At 45.8% G+C, this 23,960-nt stretch overlaps 1 protein-coding gene and 1 long non-coding RNA gene across 14 annotated transcripts in view; one reads left to right on the top strand and one right to left on the bottom strand.

Annotated features, from left to right (window-relative positions):
• FLNB (filamin B) overlaps positions 1–23,960 on the bottom strand; it is a 163,653-nt gene that overhangs the window by 90,945 nt on the left and 48,748 nt on the right. For all 13 annotated transcript variants that reach the window (XR_010155254.1, XR_010155255.1, XR_010155256.1 and 10 more), the window contains exons 2-3: positions 3,954–4,202; positions 2,439–2,536 (exon numbers count right to left, since the gene is read on the bottom strand). Coding sequence is in view for 10 of the 13 variants with exons in the window: in XM_001174012.7 (XP_001174012.2) it covers positions 2,439–2,536; positions 3,954–4,202 (347 nt within the window). In the remaining 3 variants the exon portion in view is untranslated. The remainder of the gene's footprint in view (positions 1–2,438; positions 2,537–3,953; positions 4,203–23,960) is intronic.
• Positions 15,835–19,214, top strand: LOC134809452 (uncharacterized). The gene is made up of 2 exons (XR_010155260.1): positions 15,835–15,924; positions 19,039–19,214. It is a non-coding gene; the product is annotated as an uncharacterized LOC134809452 (long non-coding RNA).

Here is a 23,960-nt window from a genome sequence, read left to right as displayed (position 1 = left end):
GCACAGGTTAACCAGCTTTTTCCTTTGCTTGTATACTCATGGTCTGTATCTGTATTAACTCTACTAATTAAAAAAGGTAAATAAAAAAGAAACAACATGTAAATATTAGATATGTGATCTCAATATATTAGGAGCCATTAAAAAAATAGGGAAGCCAGGCGTGGTAGCTCATGACTGTAATCCCATCACTTTAGGAGGCCAAGACAGGAGAAATCACTTGAGGTCAGGAGTTCGAGACAAGCCTGGCCAACATGGTGAAACCCAGTCTCTACTAAAAATACAAAAATTAGCCCAGTGTGGTGGCAGACACCTGTAATCCCAGCTACTAGGGAGGCTGAGGCAGGAGGATGGCTTGAACCCAGCAGGTGGAGGTTTCAGTGAGCCAAGATCATGCCACTGCACTCCAGCCTGGGTAACAGAGGAGTGAGACGCCGTCTCTTTAAAAAAAAAAAAAAAGGCCAGACGCAGTAGCTCACACCTGTAATCCCAGCACTTTGGGAGGCCGAGGTGGGTGGATCACGAGGTCAGGAGTTCGAGACAAGCCTGGCCAACATGGTGAAACCCCGTTTCTACTAAAAATACAAAATTAGCCGGGCATGGTGGCATACACCTGCAGTCCCAGCTACTCGGGAGGCTGAGACAGGAGAATCGCTTGTACCTAGGAGGCGGAGGTTGCAGTGAGCTGAGATTGTGCCACTGCACTCCAGCCTGTGTGACGGAGCAAGACTCTGTCTCAAAAAAAAAAAAAAAAAAAAAAAAAAATAGGGAATGGGTGAACTTCTCTTGATATTCAGTTTAGGAGCAAGACTAGACCCATCCTGGACAGGTGACTTCCCTGAAGGTGCCACCACCTCAGTTTCAGTACCATCATCTGACCCAGCCCTAAACAGCATGCAGTCCTCCCTGCCTCCAGTAATGGTGCTAAGGAGGTAAATTACACTTCCTCAGATGAACAGAGGCTCTGTCTCATGGACCAGGTTAACCATGTGCAATGAACAACAGATGTGTCCAACTTCCCTCCCCATGTGATAAAAAGCACCAGAAAACATTCTGACCATTAGCCTGCAGGAACAAAAGAACTACTTGGGTTTGAACAGTCGCCTTCAATACATTCCATAAAAAGTAGGATGTGTGTCAATTTGGCATTTCTTCCCAGCAGCTCCTTCAACAACTTCACCCATGCCAACATCACGTGAACGTAAAAAGGAGACGGTTTAGGTTTAAGCGGAGATGAAAAACACACCACACCACTTCCTGAGCGTGGACGAGCCAAGAAACCAATGAGCCATGTAGGAGAGGCATGACTCCAAAACCAAACCAAAGAAACAGGCATGTTGTTCTACCTTCCAAGGGACCCTGTTACAAAATACAGTGAACTCAGACCTCAATGCAGCCTATAGTGACGCCATCAGTCCCATGGCACTGGCTACCAGCAATCTTCCCTGGCTAGCCTTTGGACACAGGACTCATGGTGCCTAACTGTTAGAGGGAGTTTCTGGAAAGAAAACACTGGTTTTCCTCCCAGCTCGGAAGATCAGACTTCAACTAAGCAATGTGACTACTGTAGATGGTATCCAAGACTTATTTGATTTCTGAGTTCTCTTGTTATATTCCTGTGATAGGATTATGGGTGACAGAGATTCTTCCACAGTTTCCATTAATGGTGGATTATCCTGGCTTACATGTTTTTAAAAGTTTTAAGTCGGCCAGGCACAGTGGCTCACGCCTGTAATCCCAGCACTTTGGGAGGCTGAGGCAGGCAGATCACGAGGTCAGGAGTTCGAGACTAGCCTGACCAACATGGTAAAACCCTGTCTCTACTAAAAACACAAAAATTAGCCAGGTGTGGTGGCGCGTACCTATAATCCCAGCTACTCAGGAGGCTGAGGCAGGAGAATTGCTTGAATCCGGGAGGCAGAGGTTGCAGTGAGTGGAGATCACACCACTGCACTCCAGCCTGGGCGACAGAGCGAGACTCCATCTCAAAAAAAAAAAAATTTTAAGTCCTGTGACTTTTCTTAAGCTATTGGATTAAAATTACCTTTTAAAATGTAGATTGAAAAATGGTCAAATACTATCAATTTCTTATGGCTCAACCTAATAGTTAGGGTCCATATTTGTAGTCTGGGGTTTAAAGGTAGTCTTCAAAATATTTAGAGAAGAAATACTAGAAAATTTGCCAGTGTGTGACAAAGAAGAGTGACATGAAAATTTCTGGATGATCTACATTAAACCAACACACTAAGATCTATAAGCACCTGAGTCAATGAGAACCTACTATTATTATGGGTAAACTGAGGAAGATGAGAGAGCATCACAGGCAATGCTCTCTGAAGTCTCAATGCCAAGAAGGTCGGGCTGCCTGACCCGGGAAGGCATCCACAGAGCAAGCTAGTGGGTGGGGGCAGCCTCACAGGACCTGGCACACTTGTGTATACCTGTGGGACACCCAGCCAGTCATCTGCCTGCTGCATGGCTTCTCGTGCATTATCCACAGGCTTCTGCGGGTCCCAGGATTCCCAGTCTGGGCAAAGACCTGTTAACAGAACACAAAAGATTCTTTTAGCATTAGCTGACCAAAGAGATTAAAGGAAACCATGTGCCTAAACTAACCCCATTTGTTCTTTTAGTTCAGAGAATGATTTTTTCCTAAAATATGAGCAAATCATATATTTAATAGGCAAAAAGTATCACAGGTATGAGTGTGCCAGGGTGTAAACTATCCTCCATTACTGAGACTTCTCCTCCGGGTGCTATGTTCTTGCATGAAGATGGGGATTATCCATTCCTTGAAGGAGTGGTGTTAAAAAATAAACAAAGCTTGGAAAAAGCCTGGTGCCTTTATGCAGGAGGGATTTTATTTTATTTTTTACTCTATTCCTGGATATATCTAAAAAGTCTAGAATAGCATCCTGTGTGATTCAAAAATCCACTTGCTCAAAGGCACAAACCTAGAATTATCTTAAAAGCCTTTGTAAGCACATGAGGTAAAGGACTAGAGTAAAAACTCCCAGGTTTAAATTGGAAAGAGGTATCCTAAAATGTGTCCTTAAATGGAAGTAAAGAAGAGGATATTAGGAAATCAATTAATGCTGCACTTTGAATTTTTCCTGGATGACACCAACTTATAGGCTCTCAAGTAAGAATGAGGCCTTCAGCCCTCCCCTACCCAACTGACACTAGTTCTGCTTTGAGTATGTCAAGAACCACTAACTAACTAAATACTAATGTGCCCAGTAAATACAGAATACACAGTAAATGGAAAATATGATTAATACCTTTTTTTTTAAATTAAAATCAACTTTAGGGGGTGTGTGTAAACTCTGACTCTGGTCTTTCTACTGAGTGTGTACCAGCAAACTCTACCCATCAATCTAAACCCTCCAGTGGGAATAATTACAACCTTCATATACACTCAACCACTAAGAAATGAGCAGCCCATCAAGGGTGGAAAAGGCTCCAACTGGATCCTGACCAAATGCTATTTCACAGCAACACAGAAAGAAAAGGGTGGAGAATGCCATATATAGTCAAACCAGTGGTTAATAAAAATGGGTACTTTCCACTCCATGGAAGTTTTTAGATTTTCATGCCAAGCCACCTAATAGGACCAAATGTTTCTCCAAATCCAATGAGAAACTGAGCACCAATGTGGGAAGACACAGGATTTTGGAGTCTGGAAGCTAAACCCAAGTCTTGCTTCTAAGCACCAACTCCTTCATTGGAATTTGGATAAAAGACTCAACTTGATGCTCAAACATGTCTATGGATATACCTAGAAAATCTGCCCTTGGAAGGGTACACAGAGCCAGTTTTAGTTTCCTTATAATGGGCTTATACCTGGAGAAATACTCTAATCAAAGCAAAGATAGCATTCCCGTTGAAAACCAGAATGTTTGGGACCCACACACCCCCATCCTGGACAGATGGTTTAGGCAGCCCTGGCCACTTACCTGGAGCACAGCTGTCTACCAGGGCTCCCAGGGCTTTGCCGTCTTGCCAGTTCTGGTTAAAGTTGGTGATGGGCAAGTAGGGGATCTTGTTCTGAATCCACCCCAGCAGCCTCTGCTTTGGCGTCTGCTTCTTGGCATCATCATCCCCTTCATCCTCCCACACGGGCATGGAGATGGAGTAGTGGAGGATCAGCGTCCACACCAGACCCAAGATGAGCTTCAGGTTCCCATCCACAATGGCTTTGCTATCTGGGGAGAGAGGCACAGGCTTGGTCATTCCTTTGGGTTACACAAGTGTAAATTATGCTCCTTATATAAATGTAAATGGAGTCTTCAACTATTAGAGAACCATACTGAGATATTTAAGAGTGAAAGGATGTAATGCTGAAATTTGCTTCAAAACATTTGAGGACAAGAACAGATGAAATATGATTCCAAAATGCCATTAACGGATATCACTGGATCATGGGTTCATGAGCATGTAAGACACCACTGTCTCTACTTTTGTATATGCCTAAAATTTTCCATAATAATGGCTGGGTGCAGTGGCTCACTCCTGTAACCCCAGCACTTTTGGGAGGCTGAGGCAGGAGGATTGCTTTGAGCTTAGGAGTTCAAGACCAGCCTGGGCAACATGGCAAAACTCCCTCTCTACAAAAAAAAAAAAAAAAAAAAAAAAAAAAATTAGCCGAGCATTGTGGCTCACTCCTGTAGTCCCAGCTACTCAGGAGACTGAGGTTGGAGGATCGCTTGAGCCCGGGAAGTGAAAGTTGCAGAGAGCTGAGGTCACGCCACTGCCCTCCAGCCTGGGCAACACAGTGAGACCCTGTCTCAAAAATTGAAAGAAATCATTTCACAAATATAGACAATAAAAAGGAGTGACTGCATCCCAGAGGTAACAACCTGCTAACTTGGTAGTATACAGCCTACCAGATTGTGTGTGTATGCGTGTGTGCACGTGTGTATGTGTATACATGCATGTGTGTTTGCTGCCTGAATTCACGTTTTTCGATAGGTAGGAATTTTTTTCTTTTCATTAATCATTATGTCCTAGACATCTTTTCCCTATAAAAAGTTTGTTTCTGTTTACATTCCTATCTATAGATTTAAGAGGCCAGCTAGTTATCCCTGCAAATCTCACCAATGCTAGGTGTTATCAATCATTTTCATATTTGCTATTCTGACACATCAGTCATTCTTAAGAGTAAGCCATGACACAAATGCGTCCTGTTGTGAGGAGGATAAGTGCCCAGCCAAAATCATGGCCCCTTTCTAGTCCTTCCCTTGCTTAACAGAACATGCCATGCCATGCCCCTGGCCAGCACCTTCCAGGAGTCTCACTGCCATTTGTTTCCACTTCCCCTGCCCTTGCCTTCTCTGCAGCTATCCATCTCCCACACCCCCTGCAACTTTTTCTCTCTCTCCATTTCCCTATACCCACTCTCCAACAAAGATACTCCGTAGCCAGCTCCCATTCTACCAGGACCCCAAGCTACAAACATGGGCACTATCCTGGACTCCACCTCTTAAACTCTGGGTATAGTTTCCACAATGTGTCAATTCTATCCCTACCTAACTCTTTTGGCAAACCCTTTTCTATACCCTCCCAATAAACATTTTTGTCTTTGATAGCCTTGAAGCCGAATCATTGTTCACATAACCCCAGAACCATCTTTCTCGTCAGGTACCTCTGTGCTTCCAAATTCACCAGGGTTCCCGCTGCACACAGTCAGCTCCTTAAACATACACAGCACCTCAGAAGCTACATAACCCCCATCCAATCCGCTTTCCACTCTTGCCACTTCCACCCACCATACTGCAGGCTCAAAGACTCCTTGTTCCTGGACTACATCTTGCCCTGAGCCCCTGGACCTCTTCACGTGTTCTCTATCCCTTTGATGGGAAGACCTTCACCCGTCCTCCTGTGGGATAACTCCTGGCTCATCATTCTGACACCAGATTCTACAGCTGGTGGCACTTCACTCCCACCAGCATTTACGTGTGAGTTCCTTGGCTTCCCACCTCATTCCAGAACTAAGCCGCTTGTTGGGGAGTGACTGAGCTATCTGCATCTTGGTGTCTCCCCAGCCACCCACCAAGAGCCACCTGAATGCTGGTTGAACACATGCCAAATTACACTTAATGAAACCCAAGCACGACCACATGAAAAGCATACTCACATGCTGATAAGGGGTGCATGGCATGCCACTCAAAAATGAAAGGGCGAGAGCTTTATTTTTTTAATTAACCTGATTATTGTTATATCCTCTTGCAAAAAAAGACCCTCTTTAGGAGCCCACACCCAAACCATCAGAGAGAAATCATCAGAATTTAATTATTAAATTAATTAATCAGAATTAATTTTGCAGTTGCAGATTCAGTCATAATAAAACTCGATCATCTAACCTGGGAAAAACAAAGAGTATCATGGAGTGGCTGGTAAGAAAAACTAACTCAAGCAATCCTCACTCAAAGTTAAGGTTCCCAAGGACTTTCTCTATAATGAATTGTATAAATAATAACTTCGAAGCAGGACTGTCTACATAATTCATGGGGCTCAGAGAAAAATGAAAATACAGGGTTCCTTGTCCAAAACTTAAGAACTTCACACCAACATCCATTTTCTACTCCCCAAATGTATCACTAACGTTTAAGCCAGCCCCCTAAATACAGGAAACAGATACAAATTCACCGTGTTTTCTTGTAATTTAGCTCAAGAATTGCTTTCACTACCCACTTCCTCAAATTCCCATCCTTTGCCATGTGTTGCTGTCTTTAACTGTTTGAATCTAGCTTCACACACAGCCTCTTGCTTTTTTTAGTTTCTCTTCTTCACTCTCTTTTGCAAGTATGAGTCTTGTTAATCCTGGGGAGGATAATCTGATTTTGGAACCATTTCCCAGCTCATTTCTCAGTATTACCAGAAGATACATCAAACTTAACTCCTAGGGGAGCAAGACCTGCCTGCCTCTAGACCAGTGGTTCTCAAAATTTAGCAGGTGTCAGAATCACCTGAAGGATCTGTTAAACCACAGAATGCTGGGCTCGCTTTTAAAGTTTCTGATTTAACAGGCCTGGGGTGAAACAGGAGAATTTGAATTTCCAATAAATTCGTAGGTAATGCTGATGTTCTTGGTCTGGGTCGTAAGAGTAATTCTGATCATTCCATATTCTGTTTGTCGTCTCCTTTACTGAAAGCCTTTATATCATGGGTTCTTCCTGAGTGTGGGGAAAACCTGTGCCTTTATTCTAACCAACAGAAAAATGGCAGAGGTGACAGGCTATTACTCCCATGACCATATTATGATACATGAAACTCCACTTTAGCAGACAGGAGACAGATTCTCTTGCTGGCTGTGAGGAAACAGGCAGCCGTGTTATGAATTGCCTATGCAGAAGGCCTCATGGCAGAGATATGAGCGTAGCCTGTAAAACCTGAGGTTAGCCTCCAAGCAACAGCTAGTAAAAAGCTGGGACCTGTCAGTGGGACAATCACATGGAAATGGATTCTTTTAAAAACCTGAATGAACCTGAATGAATCTGAATGAAGTGGATTTTTCCTTAGTTAGGCATTCAGATGAAAACACACCCTAGATGGCACCTTCCTTGTAGTCTCGTGAGACCCGGAGCAGAGGACCTGGTCTTAAGCCATGGCTGGACTCCTGGCCCGCAGAAACTGTGAGACAATAAATAAGTGTTGTTTGAAACTGCAACTCCCCAGTGCCAAAAAAAAATAAGAAGAAGAAGAACTTCAAGACAGCAACAGCAGAGCAATAAACCAAGTACAGGGCCCTTCTGAGTACACAGGTCATGTGGTCATGAAGCCAGCCCTCCTTTTGAGGTCCTGTGGTCAATCGAGGAGCAATGGTCTGCATAAAACTCCAGGCCCTGCACGGAACTTGGTTATCCAAGGAATCCACCCCACGGGACCAGACATTTCCTGAGCTGGAAGTCCTTGACCATGACTGAATTTTTTGGATTAGTTATCCTGTTATTTGGTTGTTGTTTTGAAGTGCTATTGATTACGGAGTTACTACCTACTGATTATCAGAAATTCCAGATCAAACAAGTTTCCATGCCAATTCCTTTAAGTTAAAGGGAGAAGAGCAATCTTCAAAAGGGTAAACAATAAATAAGTAAATAAATAAATAAATAGTGGGTATACTGTCAGGGTAACGGTGGTGGCCAGGCACCCTCAAGGCATTGATCTCTTGCACCAGGAGGGATTGGATGGAGCTATGAAGTCTCATCCGGCCACAGGCATTAGTCTGCAAAACTCAAACTTTCCCAAGTTATATGTTAAATGCTTTTCAAAAGCAGACTTGCAGATTTGATTCACAAACCTAACATGAAATCATTAACATGAAATCGGCTTGCTCTATTTTTACCCAGCTTACACATGCTAGTCTAAAGGAATGAGATACAAGTCTTTTTCGAAAAGATTTTGGGGGAAATATGACCCAGTTGAAGTCTGAGCCAAATTTACAAAAAATACAATGCCCAGAATTTCGGTTTCCAATTGAATTCAAGGTGGGTGTCCACACGGGAAAGCCCCCTTTATGGTCTCATTAGGATAAATGATACCTTCCTTCTGCTATTATAAGGACTAGAGAGAGAGCAGTTCTCATTCCAAAACTGATTTTGACAGGTGAAGGTTCAAACGCTTCACCAAACTCTTGGAACAATAAAAAGATGGCGACTTGCCCAAAGACCTCCAGGTTCCCAACCACATGAAATAGGAGACTCCCCAAGCCTCGAAAATGAAATGTTACACAGCATCACAGGGTCAACAACGTCTGACCATCACGTAGATGAGACACTTTTCAGATCTGAACGTGCTCTGCAATGTTTACGCCGAGGGTAAAACATGGAGCAGAACCTTAAGAGGAGGAAAAGGCCAGATGAGCCGGAAGCCTTTCAGCAGGATTCCATGTGAAGACTTGCTCCAGGGCCTTTTTCGGGAATAAAATAAACCAACGCCTACCAGGTCCGCCTAACCACCTAGAATCTGCTTAGATTTCAGTGGGTTGGAATTGGGCCATGGGTTTCTCCTCCCCAAATCCAGCCAATAACAATTCCCACATAACTGGTCTTGGCTCTGGACAACCCTGACCCTCAAACCACATACATTTTCTTGAACTACTTAAAATTACTCAGTGTTGCTTCTAAGTGAGCAGGGTGGGTGTGTTTTGTTTAGTTTTGTTTTCTTTTCTTTTTAATAGCTAGAAACTTAATTTGAGCTACTGCAAATTCTGGGATGGAATGTTTTCATGTCACTTCTGTAAATCAGTTCTCTGGTCCTGGTGAAGGAGCATTCTAGAATGGATGCATTCACAGGGGTGGAAACCGGCTATTTTTAGGCAATCTTCAGAAGCATCTTGGAAACATCTTCTTTGTGGATGAGTTCTCCAGAGGTCAAGGAGATGGTGGCCTTTTACCTCTCTACTCACATCAGGAGGGCCCAGATCCACGCAACCACGTGTATGCCTACTACATTCCTGCACCAAACCATCCAGGGAGTTCCCAGAGGTCAGTTCCAGCAGCTTCTCTCCTGGTTGTTACTGATTAACCACGGTGGCAGAGGTGGTAGCCCATGAGGAGAGGCATGGACAGACACTATTCCACATTTTTGCCCTCCTGAGAAGGAATAGGTCATCCTTTGGCCACAATGCAGGTAGCTGCTGAGTCAGAAACAGCCAACAAAGTGACTGTAAGAATCAAGGAGAGGCCAGGCATGGTGGCTCACACCTGTAATCTCAACACTTTGGGAGGCCGAGGCAGGAGGATCACTTGGGGTCAGGAGTTCGAGGCCAGCCTGGCTAACATGGTGAAACCCTGTCTCTACTCAAAATACAAAAATTAGCTGGGCATGGTGGTGTGTGCCTGTAATCCCAGCTACTTGGGTGGCTGAAGCACAAGAATCGCTTGAACCTGGGAGCCATAGGCTACAGTGAGCCAAGATCACCCCACTGCACTGCAGCCTGGGAGACAGAGGGAGACTCTGTCTCAAAAAAAAAAAAAAAAAAAAAAAAAGAATCGAGGAGAGATAGGGGTGTGTAGGCCAGGCGGTTCATCTCTGTAATCCCAGCACTATGGGAAGCTGAGACAGGAGGATAGCTCGAGCCCAGGAGTTCAAGACCAGAGCCTGGGCAACATAGGGACACCCTGTCCCTACAAATAATAAAAAAAATTAGTCAGGTGTAGTGGTGCATGCCCATTAGTACCAACTACTACTTGAGAGGCTGAGGCAGGAGGATTGCTTGAGCCAGGGGATTGAGGCTGCAGTGAACCATGATCACGCCACTGCACTCCAAGCTGGGCAACAAAGTAAGACTCTGTCTCAAAAAAAAAAAAAAAACAAGAGAGAGAGAGAGCAAGAGAGCCTGTAATCCTAGCACTTCGGGAGGCCAAGGAGGGCAGATCACGAGGTCAGGAGTTCAAGACCATCCTGGCCAACATGGTGAAACCCAGTCTCTTCTAAAAATTTGCTGGGCGTGGTGGCATGTGCCTGTAGTCCCAGCTACTCGGGAGGCTGAAGCAAGAGAATTGCCTGAACCCAGGAGGCAGAGGTTGCAGTGAGCCAAGATAGCACCACTGCACTCCAGCCTGGGTGACCGAGTGAGACTCCGTCTCAAAAAAAAAAAAAAAAAAGAGAGAGAGAGAGAGAGATGGGGTGTGTGCTTGACACAAGTTACCAAGGCCACACACACTCGCACTAAGACTTGGCCATCTGGGGAACAGGATGCCATGCACTGTGCACTCTGCCCCCTCATCTCTACCACCCGGAGAGGCTACATGGTAGAGGGGTTGCAAACACAGGCTCAGGAACCAGTAGCTTGACTAGATACATCGGTTTGAACAATCCATCTCTGAACCTTATTTTTCCTCATCTACCAAATAGAAATGGCCATGGTCAACTACTTCCCAGGGCTGTTGTAAGGAGTAGGTAGGTTAGAGAATGCCAAGTGTCGGCCGGGCACAGTGGCTCACGCCTGTAATCCTGGCACTTTGGGAGGCCGAGGCAGGCAGATCACTGAAGTCAAGAGTTCGAGACCAGCCTGGCCAACATGGTGAAACCCTGTCTCCACTAAAAATAAAATTAGCAGGGCATAATGGCAGGCGCCTGTAATCCCAGCTACTTGGGAGGCTGAGGCATGAAAATCACTTGAACCCAGGAGGCGTGGTTGCAGTGATCCGAGATCACACCACTGCACTCCAGCCTGGGTGACAGAAAGAGACTCTGTCTCAAAAAAAAAAAAGAAAGAAAGAAAGAAAGAAAGAAAGAAAGAAAGAGTCAAGCACAATGCCTGTCTCACAGTTGGCCGCTTAATAATGTTCCCTCCCTCCCCTCCATCCTCATTTTCCTAATACTTAAGTACCTGCTATGTGCCAAACACTCTTCCCTAGGGCCAGACATCCACAAGCCATATGCCAAGTGTTTTGTGCAAGCAGCAAGAAATGAAAAGAAGTACCTTGTGAATTAACAGGTGGTTGAAATGTTCAATTTGTCACTTCTCTGAGCCAAGCAATTAATTAGGAGGGCCATGACCGCCACCTCCAAGGCCCCTGCTCTCCTGCTCCAACGGGAGGCTGACCCCTAACGCTGCAGCGAACCTGGGGCACGTGAGATCTCTGCAAGGAGGACACGTCTGAGAAAGAATTTTAGGTGGTTCTTGGTGTTGCTCTGAGGGTCTTGGGCCATGCTGGTCTTCTAAGCCACCCGGCTCAGACGTGTCCTTCTTGCAGAGATCTCACATGCAGCACCAAGAACCACCTAAAGAACTGAACTATGGGCCGGGCACGGTGGCTCACGCCTATAATCCCAGCACTTTGGGAGGCTGAGGCAGGAGGACCACCTGAGGTCACGAGTTCGAGACCAGCCTGGACAATATGGTGAAACCCTGTCGCTACTAAAAATACAAAAATCAGCCAGGCATGGTGGTGGGCACCTTGTAATCCCAGCTACTTGGGAGGCTGAGGCACAAGAATCATTTGAACCTGGGAGGCGGAGGTCGCAGTGAGCCGAGATCACGCCATTGCACTCCAGCCTGGGCAACAGAGCAAGACTCCATCTCGGAAAAAAAAAAAAAAAAAAAAAAAAGAATTGAACTACTGATATTTTATCAGACCTCCCTGAAAGAAAAGAGCAGCACATATGGGTCAGGGGTCTGGCCCCTCCTTTTTTTTTTTTTTTTTTAAGACAGGGTCTCGGTCATCCAGGCTAGAGTACAATGGTACAATCTCTGCTCACTGCAACATCCGCCTCCTGGGCTCAAGCGATCCTTCCACCTCAGCCTCCTGGGTAGCTAGGACTACAGGCACATGCCACCCACCTGGCTAATTTAATTTTTTATAGAGACAGGGTTCCGCCATGTTGCCCAGGCTGGTCACAAACTGGCCCCTCCTTAACATCCCAGTTTACCGTGCCCCATGCTCACCTGGCCTGGAACTCCTTCCCCATCCCCTCTCCCTCTAATGCCTCTTCTATATCCAACTCTGTGCAAAACTAGAATAGATCCTGTCCGTCTTGGCTGCTTGGGTGAGCCTACAGCAGCAGCAGCAGCAGCCTGTGAAGAGCTGCTGCAAGACCACCCCACATTGAAGAGCTCAGATCTCCTGCATCCAGACCCCAGGCCAGCAGGACCTGGTGCCCACTGACAGCCCAGGTCAGCTTTGCAGTTTCTCTCCATCCTTGCCTGTTTTCTGAGCCCAAACAAACCATGGCTGAATTGTAGGCTTCAGCTGTCCAAACAAAAGGGCATTCTGAACCAAAGCGGGGACAGCTGACAGCTCTCCTCAGTTCCTCAGTCAAAACCTAGCCAGATGCAACCCATCTCCCCGGACAGCAGGTTAAGGAGGACCATGTTGGTCAGCTGCCCAGGACCAGTGTCCCATTTTCAAGTCCCATAGCCCTTCCATCCACACAGCCAATGAACTGTGCACTTTGGCTCAGGTACCCCAGAGGCCCCTGGGTAGGATGAAGGGGACCAAGCTGGCTTATCTCCTGCTGCTCAGGGCTTTTCTCCAGGGCCTTGATCCAATAAAAGGCTGCATGCCAACAAGGCAGACTTAAGGCCCTGACAACTGATGCCTATCTGTGGCCTTTGTCCCCTTCTCCCTCCCAGGCATGCAACTTCCATCTAGATGGTCAGTCAGCCTCCCCTGGAAGTCAGTGGTGTGCCTGTCTTTCAAATAAGCAACAAATGATATGAAATGAGCCACGGCTTCAGGACCTGAACAGTGGGCATGCCTGCTCCATGCACTCTTTCCCTGATTGCCAGCCAGGAGCCCAGACAGCGCAGTCACCTGGCTTTGGCCTGCACTAGGAGAGGCACAGCAAGGTGAGGGAAGGAACCTGGGTCCCAGTATCAGATGCCCTGCCAACCTGAAGACTGAAAAAACCCACACTCTACATGCTTTCCACAACTGTTTTTGTTGTTATTGTTTTTAAGAAAACCTCTGGCCAGGCGCGGTGGCTCATGCCTGTAATCCCAGCACTTTGGGAGGCGGAGGTGGGCGGATCACGAGGTCAGAGATCCAGACACCCCGTCTCTATTAAAAAATGCAAAAAATTAGCCGGGCATGATGGCGGGCGCCTGTAACCCCAGCTACTCGGGAGGCTGAGGCAGGAGAATGGCGTGAACCTGGGAGGTGGGGCTTGCAGCGAGCCAAGATCGTGCCACTGCACTCCAGCCTGGGCGACAGAGCGAGATTCCGTCCCAAAAAAACAAAAAACAAAAAACCAAACAAAAAACCTCTTTGTTACAGTGGTTAAACTATAATGTGGGGATGTTCTGGGCTTTGGAAGACCAGAAGTCTCATGGGCCTATCTCAATTGGTAAGAGAAAAACATAAACCACAGTAAAATACAAGTAGACAAGGGGACCGAAGTTGGCTGGATTTCCAATTCTCTTTCTTGCTCATGAACTACTCAAAGATCACAAAGAAGCTGTTTGAATTAATTTTTATCCATCACTGTGTCAAGGGTTCAGTTAATATAAAGTTGACTTGGCAGGTCTTTTTATGTTAGTAGTTTTTCAAGAGATGATACAGTAGATCAGGAGCACCAAGTGGTGCTAGTACACTGTGTTGAGAAGGATTCTGAGGCCACATCTGGATTCAGCAAAAAAAAAAAGACTGCTAAAATGCATTAGAAATGTCTTCCATGAACAGGGCATGGAGAATGGAGGCGGTGAAGATTAGCAACGCCTGCCCTGGGCATGGCATGGGGGAGTCGTGGCCAGGATTTCTCCGCAACAGAACTGAGTAAACATTCCCTAATCCCTGATTTGAGATTTCTACTATAGGCCCATAACACATTCCTTATGCATAACCTCAGACTTCAAATTCCCTATTTTGCCAACTATTACTTCTGTTCTCTCTCACTTGCTGGACAATTTTTGCCTCAAATAGTTGGAACGAATCACTTCATAAATACCTTATTTTTATTTTGGGATAGAGAGTTTGGTGAACGTTCAGCTCATAGTATCTATGATGGTGTACTGCTTCATAAATTATCCCAAACACCCTATTTCTGGTTAACAGGAATCACTGTATTTAAAAGTTCCATTTTCATCACCCAATGCCTTTATTTTCAATGCCACTTTTGAAAAGGTAAAATTTTGAGAATTACTTAATATCCAACCACAAAGCCACACTGGACTAAATAAATGATAAATGAGATGGGTCTGCTAAGGGGCCTAGGATACAGTAACGATCTTACCACTTTCTATCACTGGGAAATCCTTTAAAAGTTAAAACGAGGATTCCAACCTCTTGTTAGAAAGGTCGAAGAAGGGAAACAAAAAAGCAGGGCTTGATGGCTTATGCCTGTAATCCCAGCATTTTGGGAGGCCAAGGCAGATGAATCACCTGAGGTCAGGAGTTCGAGACCAGCCTGGTGAACACGGTGAAACCCCGTCTCTACTAAAAATACAAAAATTGGTCAGGCATGGTGGTGGGCGCCTGTAATCCCAGCTACTCAGAAGGCCGAGGCAGGAGAATAGCTTGAACCCAGGAGGTAGAGGTTGTGGTGAGCTGAGATTTCGCCATTGCACTCTTGTTGCCACTGGGCAACAAGAGCAAAACTCTGTCTCAAAAAAAAAAAAGAAAAAAAGAAAAAAGAAAGCTTAAAGAAGAAGAAAAAAAGTATAGACACTCCAAAATGGTCAAAGCAATTGCGTTCTAAACTAAGTTTTAAACCTCAAAGCAACAGGTTGCTATACAAACTCATTCTGTTGCTGCCACACAGTTCTCCTGGACAACTGACAGTTCAAGGCCCCCAAGGACGCCTGGGCATGAGCACGAGTGGAGGAGCTCAGAGCCCAGCCCCCGAGAGGCTCAGGTTAAAGCCCAGCATGAGCTCTGGAGGCCTCAGCCTGATGGCAGTCTGTGCCTCGCTCACAGCTTCCAGCTACAACTGCTCGGCAAACATTTCCAGCTGAAATAATAAATGCTGGCTGTGAATGGAGGTCCTCGTGACCCTTTGACTCCAGCTCAGTTTGTCATGTGGTGAGGCCACCTCACCTGAAACACAGCCCATGCTCCTGTGAGCTCAGTCTGGCCCACCCTGGGGCTGTGCACCCCGCAGGGAATCCCTCGAGGAAAAGAGTGATGGGTGAAGGCAGGAGGAACCATGCCAGGGAAAGACTCCTAAACACCTCTTCTCCTTAGATCCACAGCAACCAAAATACAATGGCAGCTCGCTCTCTTCCAGCCCCCTCTCCTGGGCCAGACCCTGTGCCACTTGCATCACCTTGTGCAATCCTCACAATGACGCTGTGAGGGTGGCTTTTAGGGTTAATCCCATTTTACAGATGACATAACAGAGGCCCACAGAGGTGAAGCCAACTGCCAAAAGTGACACAGGGGGAGAATCTAGATGGAAACTCACTTCGCTCTGTTACCAAAGCCCAAACTCCTACTCTTGCTACTTCGCTGAATCTACATCATCTCATAACAACTTGATGAGGTGAGTTCAGTTATGACTCCCATTTTGGAGATGAGGAGACAGTGCAGAGAAGTGATCCACCCACATGCTGTGCTTGGGAGGTAAGCCAGGCTTCTCTGCCCATCAGGGCAGGGCCTCTGAATTTCCACCTGCCCCAGTCATTCCCATGATGCCTACGCTGCCGAGGCTCTCGGGAAAAACATGGTGGACAGGCAGCGTATGAACCATATAAACACAGGGCACAGAAGCACACAGAGCACAGTCCCCTTGTCTCAGCCATGACTGACTCAGCCTCTACCACACCCTGAGAACTGGGGAATTTTTTTTTTTGAGACAGGGTCCGGGGTCTTGCTCTGTCACCCAAGCTGGAGTGCAGTGGCACGATCACAGCTCACTACAGTATCGACCTCCAAGTCTCAAGCAATCCTCCTACCTCAGCCTTCTAAGTAGCTGGGACTACAGACACCTGCCACCACGCCTAGCTAGTGTGTGTGTGTCTGTGTGTCTGTGTGGTGTGTGTGTGGCGGGGGGAGACAAGGTTTTGCCATGTTGCCCAGGCTAGTCTTGAACTCCTGAACTCAAGCAATCTGCCCACATTGGCCTCTCAAAGTGCTGGGATTACAGGCGTGAGCCACTGCACCTGGCTGGAACTGGGGATTCTAATGATAATGGACTGTCCCTCCATTCAAGAGGTCCCCTATGCATGCCGCACTGCTTGGCACAGAGCTATTCTCAGATAACTCCTTGAGGGAATCAGAGAACTTGAGAGAAGATGCAGCTCTGCTCTTATTTACCCAAACCTATCAGCCTGTGTGTTTTCCAGAAAACAGAAATTAGAGTTACTCATATACTACTTGAAGATTCAATTTGCTCTATTTTTCTTTTCTCATATTCAATAAATATTTCCTAACTGCCAGCCAGGTGCAGTGGCTCATGCCTATAATCCCAGCACTTTAGGAGGCCAAGGCAGGTAGATCACCTGAAATCAGGAGTTTGAAACCAGCCTGGCGAAACTCAGGAGTTTGAGACCAGCCATGGTGAAACCCCATCTCTACTAAAAATACGAAAATTAGCTGGGCGTGGTGGTGAGTGCCTGTAGTTCCAGCTATTTGGGAGGCTGAGGCAGGAGAATTGCTTGAACCCGGGAGGCGGAGGTTGCAGTAAGCCAAGATCGCACCACTGCACTCCAGCCTAGGTGACAAGAGTGAAACTCCGTCTCAAAAAATATATACATATTTTCTAACTGCCTACTGAGCTCCCAGCTCTGTGCTGAATACCAATTATACTTTTAAATGAGAAAGTTAAATTGGCTTGAAATGACTCTACAAAGAGATAATGGCGTTATTATAATGAAAACTGGTGTCTCCATAGGGCAAGACATTGAGGACCTTTTAAAGGAAAAAAAAAAAAAACCATTTGGCTTTTTGTCCCTCATACTAGGTTATGTTTCCTGGGAGTTTTTTCCCCTTTTATAATAAAAAGTTGATAATAATAATAAATAGGATAGGTATTTATCCTTTAATTGCAAACTTACAAAAGTTGAGCTTTGTTACAAAGTCAGATCAAGGTGGCTTCCTTGGTTTAAAAGGGGAGAAATCAGCTTCCATTTTTCCCCTGTAACTCACCTCAAGTTACAACTCATATTAGCCTGCTGTAGAGATGGCAGCCTGCCCAAAGATTGTGAAGTCATAAAAGGGAACAAAACTCCTAATTTAAAGTCTTGAGTAGGAACCAAGCTGAGGAAAATTCCAAATAATTTATAACCGCTGGCTCTGACCATCACCACAGAAAAGGGAGGAAACCACAAGAAAGGAGGCCCTCAGAGGACAGATAGGGGGAACTCTGCCTGCTTTACCTACACTGACACTTTCTGGATGGTTCCTCCCTGTGCCCTGTCTTTAGCTCAGCTGACGGCTCAACTTTATATCCCCAAATCTGGACCTTTCAGCCCACAATTATGTGAGGAGGCCTCCAAACACACGTCCCACCCAATCCCAACAGAGCTCTCTGCAAACTCTCTCAGCCCAGGGACCGACCTCCTTCTTACGGGTGGAATTCCATGCCACCAACATCCAAAGTAAAAGGCATGGTGCAGGGATGGGTGGAACCCACTCAAAGAAAGGGCAGGTCGCTGGCTGAAGTAACTGGTGGCTTCTGGCCCTGAAGTCACCCAGGAGTCAGGGGCATTAAGTCAGTTAGTGATGGGGCAGCTAGAAGTTCAGACATCCTGCTGGGGCGTCAGAGAAGACTGGTTCACCTCCCAAGCACAGCGACTTGGCAAGCTGTGTGACCATGAGTGGGTCGATTCCCTGTGCTCAGTCTCCTCACCTGCAAAATGAGAGTCGTAACTCCCTCGCCTCATCAGGCTGCGGTGATACAATGGAGTAAAGCAAGCAAGCAGCACTGCCTGATGACCGTCCCATCAAATTCACGGGGGCTACTACAACCACTGTTATTACTACCATAGTATTATAATACACACAAGTTTGGGAGCTAAGGGTGCCTCCCCGTTGGCATTGTGAAAAGGATTCAAGCCATTCAATTCTGGTTCAAGACTGCTCAGAGCCGAATGCCCTAGAATTCCGCCTTCTAGCACAGATGAGCATTCCATCTGCTAATGACCACAAGAGCTGGGTCCCTAATGGGACACAGCATTAAGGCTGATAGAATCAAGATGTTTCTTGCTCGGTGAGCTGCTGAATGAACTGGCAGTGTGCTCTAGTCTGCAGGCCACCCCAACTCCTCCCACAGATTCCGGGGCAGTCTGCAGGGGCCAGGCTGGGGCCACTGCTGACAGAAAATTAAACACAAGGTCCGTAAATTCAATTTGAAGTTCCCTAACATGATTTCTTTTTCTAATGGGAGGTGGGGGAGGTTTTGATATTAAAGTGATCTTTAGCCATTAAAGCAGTTCATTACAAGATAACTGGTGGGGGGAGGGAGGGAGAACTGAAAACAAATGCCTCCCTGACAGTAAGTGGTTAAATAAACTTTACATTCAAGCAAGAGGAAAACAGGGTGATGTGAAAAGAATAAGAAATGTTTGTTTGTTCCAATATGAATAGGCTTCTATGATGTATTAAGGGAAGGAGATAATTTGTAGAAAAGTATGAATTGTACAATCCTGTTTTTCAGAAGTCATGACTGCATCTGAACAGAAAGATATGGAAGCATAAACACCAAACTGTCCTCACTGGCTCCTTCTAGGAAGAAAACTAAGAAGCCGATGGTGGAAGATGGGCTTTCATTTTATTGTTGTTATTTATTCTGCATTGCTTGATTTTTTATTTTTATTTTTTAATGGAGTCTCGCTCTGTCACCCAGGCTGGAGTGCAGTGGCATGATTTCGGCTTACTGCAACCTCCGCCTCCCAGGTTCAAGCGATTCTCCCACCTCAGCCTCCCAAGTAGCTGGGACTACAGGCGCCCCCCATCATGCCCAGCTAATTTTTGTGTTTTTGTAGAGACAGGGTTTCACCATGTTGGCCAGGCTGGTCTTGAACTCCTGATCTCAGGTGATCTGCCCACCTTGGCCTCCCAAAGTGCTGGGATTACAGGCATGAGCCACCACACCCAGCCCCCCCAAAAATTTAATTTTTAAAATTTAAACTACATATGTTACTTTTTTTTTTTTTTTTTTTTTTTTGGAGGCCAGGGAGAGACAGGGTCTCACTCTGTCACCTAGGCTGGAGTGCAGTGGTGCAATCACGGCTCACTGCAACCTCGATCTCTGAGGATCAGGCTCCCGACTCAGCTTCCTGAGTAGCTGGGACATTTGGGTCCCAAGTAGCTGGGACAGTCACCACCATGCCTGGCTAATTTTTGTAATTTTTGTAGAGACAGGATTTCGCCAGGTTTCCCAGGCTTGTCTTAAACTCCCGGGCTCAAGCGATCCTCCCATCTCGGTCTCCCAAAGTGCTGGGATCACAGGAATGAGCCACCATGCCCTACCCATCTGTTACTTTTATAATAAATCTTGACATACATCATCAAAAAAAGAAACATAGTACAATACATATGAAGAACTCTTCATCTTAACAAAATTGCTTGTCAGGATCTATAGGTACTAACGTGGGAAAATCAACAGGTATTATGAAATGATAAAAGCAATGTGTATGGCAGGTTCAAATTTGAGTACAGGGTACTACAGAAATAATATAATTGAATTCATCTGTGTACAGACTGTCTCTTGACAAGACAAAAAACTGTTCCCAGACCACGCAGTTGCTTCTGGAAAGAGCAGCAAGGAATAGAGGTGAGGTGGGGTGGTAGGGCAATGGCCTTTCACCTGTTTGTTTAAATCGCTAGTGCAATGTTACCTATCAGCAAAGGAATACCTGGAGACTCTGTGGGTTTGCCTGATTGTCTTTCTGATGCTCCTTGGCTCAGCTTTCTCAGTGGCCATCCAAATGCCTTCCATTCCTCACCAGACACACCTGTCCTGGACAAGCAATCTCCCAGCCTCAGGAGATGGACTTTGCCATTTCCAAACAGCTTGCCAGAGGAGTAGATGTTGAAGATTACATTGCAAAAGATGGAGTCATTTGGTTGCCTTTGGGCATGTTTTTTTTCTTTTCTTTCTTTCTTTTTTTTTTTTTTTGAGACAAGGTCTTGCTCTGTTGCCCAGGCTGGCCTCAAGCAATCCTGCCCCGGCCTCACAAGTAGCTGGGACTACAGGGGTGTGTGCCACCACGCCCAGCTAATTTTTTGGGTCAGCCAGGCACAGTAGCTCACGCCTATAATCCTAGCACTTTGGGAGGCCAAGGTGGATGGGTCACCTGTGATCAGGAGTTCGAGACCAGCCTGGCCAACATGACAAAACCCCATCTCTACTAAAAGCACAAAAATTAGCTGGGCATGATGGCACATGCCTGTAATCCCAGCTACTTGGGAGGCTGAGGCAGGAGAATCGCTTGAACCTGGGGGTGAAGGTTGCAGTGAGCTGAGATTGCGCCACTGCACTCCAGTCTGGGCAACAGAGCGAGACTCCATCTCAAAAAAAAAAAAAAAAAAAAAGAGAGAGACAGGGTCTCACCATGTTGCCCAGGCTGATCTCAAACTCCTGGGCTCAAACAATGCTCCCGCCTCTGCCTTCCAAAGTGCTGGAATTACAGGCATGAGCCACCACACCCAGCCTTGGGCATGTTTTTCAAGCCACCAAAAAACAAAAACAAAAAAACACCCACCTTCCTAACTCCCTTGTGCCCCCGTTCACTTGCACCCTAGGAGAGCTTGTCCATTATGCAGAGGTCCGACCTCCCAGTGAGAGGTGAAACCCGAGGGCTTGGCCCTGTGCAGTTACCCCCCTGAATCCTTACAGCTGCTTTATGAGGAACTGCTGTTGGCTCCATTTTCCAGATTAAGAAAAATAATGAATAGGTCAATTAAACCCAAAGTCAGAGTTGATAAGCAGCAGAGCAGGAATTTGAACCCAGGCCATGACTCCAGAATCCACTGTTGGCTATTTCACCCTGGAGACCCAAACGGGAGTACACAGGAAGATGCCCAAACAAGGACATGATGGTGTCACAAAAGCTTTAAAAACTCAGAACCAAGTAGGGGGAAAATGCTGAGGGTTACATCATCCTCCTAAAAGAGATTTATCAGTGTGCCCCTGAACTCTGGCCCATGATAAACGGTCATGGCAGTAAGATAAACAGAACAAGTACACAGCAGATCGGCTTTGCTGCTAAAGGGGGAACACATTCTAACATTCCTGAGGCGCACTGTCCAAGGGCAGGCCAGGCAAGAAACACACGATAAATATCCAAGGCATCACCCCATCCACCAGCTGCTGCCGTGGCTGGAGACGCAGTCCACAGTCAGGGCTCTTTATGACCAGCTCATCTAAACAGTCTGCACCTTAGTCAGAAGCTGCTTCCCGGCTCAACAAGAACCCCAGCTGCAGTGTCTACATCTCAGAGCAGCTCTGCCTGAACCTAGCTCTGAAAAGCTAGGTCCAGCATCCCCCTAGACCACACTCACAGACAAGGCTCTCTCCTCTTACCACCTGGCCTATTTACTAAAGTTTTTCCTTCACTCATGTTTTCTTTTTTCCTTAGCTTAAGTAATTATGTCCTGGAAATCACAGGTTTGATACATTAGTTGCATTTTATAAATACATGAAAAATACATGTTAGAATTTTTAAATGTGTAACATGAGTATCATCTTCAGTACCACCTCTTAGAAAAGACTACCAGATGTTAGCTGGTTTTTCCAGAAAAGGGGGTTTCAGTGGCCAAACAACTGGGGGCACACTAGACTAAACAATTTTTTAACTGCTGCAGGACTTCTCAGAGCCTTTAACATGCCAACGTACATTGACAATCTCAAAGAGAGGGCTACAGTGTCACAGGGAATTTGCCAACACTATTGGACTAGTGGATGTTTACAAATTTTATCTCCAAAGAGACTAATGTTCTCCAGAAGATAGTTTGGGTAAGTCCACTTTAAACTGCTCTTCAGATCCTCTAAGAACAAGTCTCCCAAACATTCCCAGAGGCTGGGAGGTTACATTCTATAAAACTGGCAGGAGTGAGGATGAGACACAGGCAATAAACACACAGAAAGAAAGGAAGACAGGAAATAAGGAATTGGAGCTTTCTCTAATCTACAACTTTCTGTGGCAGTGATTAAGAAATGAGAATCTCGCTATTTGGATTCAAGAAGTTTTGCAGATAAAGGACAATAAAAAGCAGTTTTCAAAACGCTGTCCCTAATTAAGGATGCTAAAGGGAAGCACACCCTTTTGCACAATCCTTAGCCAGTGTTTATGAAATTCAGGCGACAACCAACTCACTTAAAAACCACATTAAGGAACATCTTATTGTTCCAGTGCAAACTGTAATTCTTAAACAACAGGCGATGATTTTGAGGAATTTGGGCGAAAACCAGCTTCTCCTCCTTTCTAGGTTTCCTTTAGAGCTTCTAATGGCAATATGTTGTCTGTGATGAAGATTTAGACAAGTAGGAAGATGCAGGGATGGAGCCCCATAATTTGGCCCACTGCTTACATCAGTAGAAAGAGAGGGAGTCGTCCTGATGTGGGCAACTGGAACATCAAATTATGTGAAAGGGGGAAACCTTCAGAACCTCCAGCCAACTGCCGCTTCACTCTAAACTTCCTACACAGGAGAGGAAAGATAACTTAGTAAAAGTTAGTAAAAACTATTTCTGTAATAACTAAAACACATCCAAGTAGCATCCCTAATGCTACTGAAAGATAAAACGCTCACATGCACAATAATAGCAATGAGCCACGAAGCTTGAGTGCTAATAAAATCCACTCAACTGGCCAGGCACAGTGGCTCACCCCTGTAATGCCAGCACTTTAGGAGGCCGAGGCAGGCGGATCACCTGAGGTCGGGAGTTCGAGACCAGCCTGACCAATATGGTGAAACCCCCAACTCTTAAAAATACAAAATTAGCCCGGCGTGGTGGTGCATGCCTGTAATCCCAGCTACTCGGGAGGCTGAGGTAGGAGAATCGCTTGAACCTGGGAGGCGGAGGTTGTGGTGAGCTGAGACTGTTCCACTGCACTCCAGCCTGAGCAACAAGAGCAAAACTCTGTCTCAAAAAAAAATCCACTCGACTTACATGTGGTATTAGATCCAAATCTGAGATTCCATCGACTATAATGTAAGTGTAACCAACCTAACCCAACAACCACTAATCAACAAATAATTACCAAGGGACCACCCACCCAGTCAACCAACTACGAAACTACTCATAAAAACCCAATTGGATTCATCCTAGACTACTCTCTCCCACCAAGTCCACTCTCCCTGAATCCTGTTAGTTGCCTCTAAGTTGTTCCCTAGCCCAGCAGCCATCATCTAATGTCAGGCCCCTTTACTGGTCACTCTATCTAAGCCTACAAATCAAAACTCTTCCCAAATCTCCCCACTGAACCCAGAGGGTAACCTCATACCCCTCAGGCACAGCTCCTTCTCAGGAACCAACAAAACACTTCTAAAGCTAGGTAGAGGCAGACAGGACAGATTGGGCACAAAATATTAGAAAATTGAAAGGAAATGAAATTAATAGAAGTATAATTC

Source organism: Pan troglodytes, chromosome 2 (assembly GCF_028858775.2).
Source record: "Pan troglodytes isolate AG18354 chromosome 2, NHGRI_mPanTro3-v2.0_pri, whole genome shotgun sequence".
In the NCBI taxonomy this organism is placed as follows: domain Eukaryota; kingdom Metazoa; phylum Chordata; class Mammalia; order Primates; family Hominidae; genus Pan; species Pan troglodytes.
The sequence above is the reverse complement of the archived record's forward strand: the minus strand, read 5'-3'. Positions and strand labels throughout refer to the sequence as shown.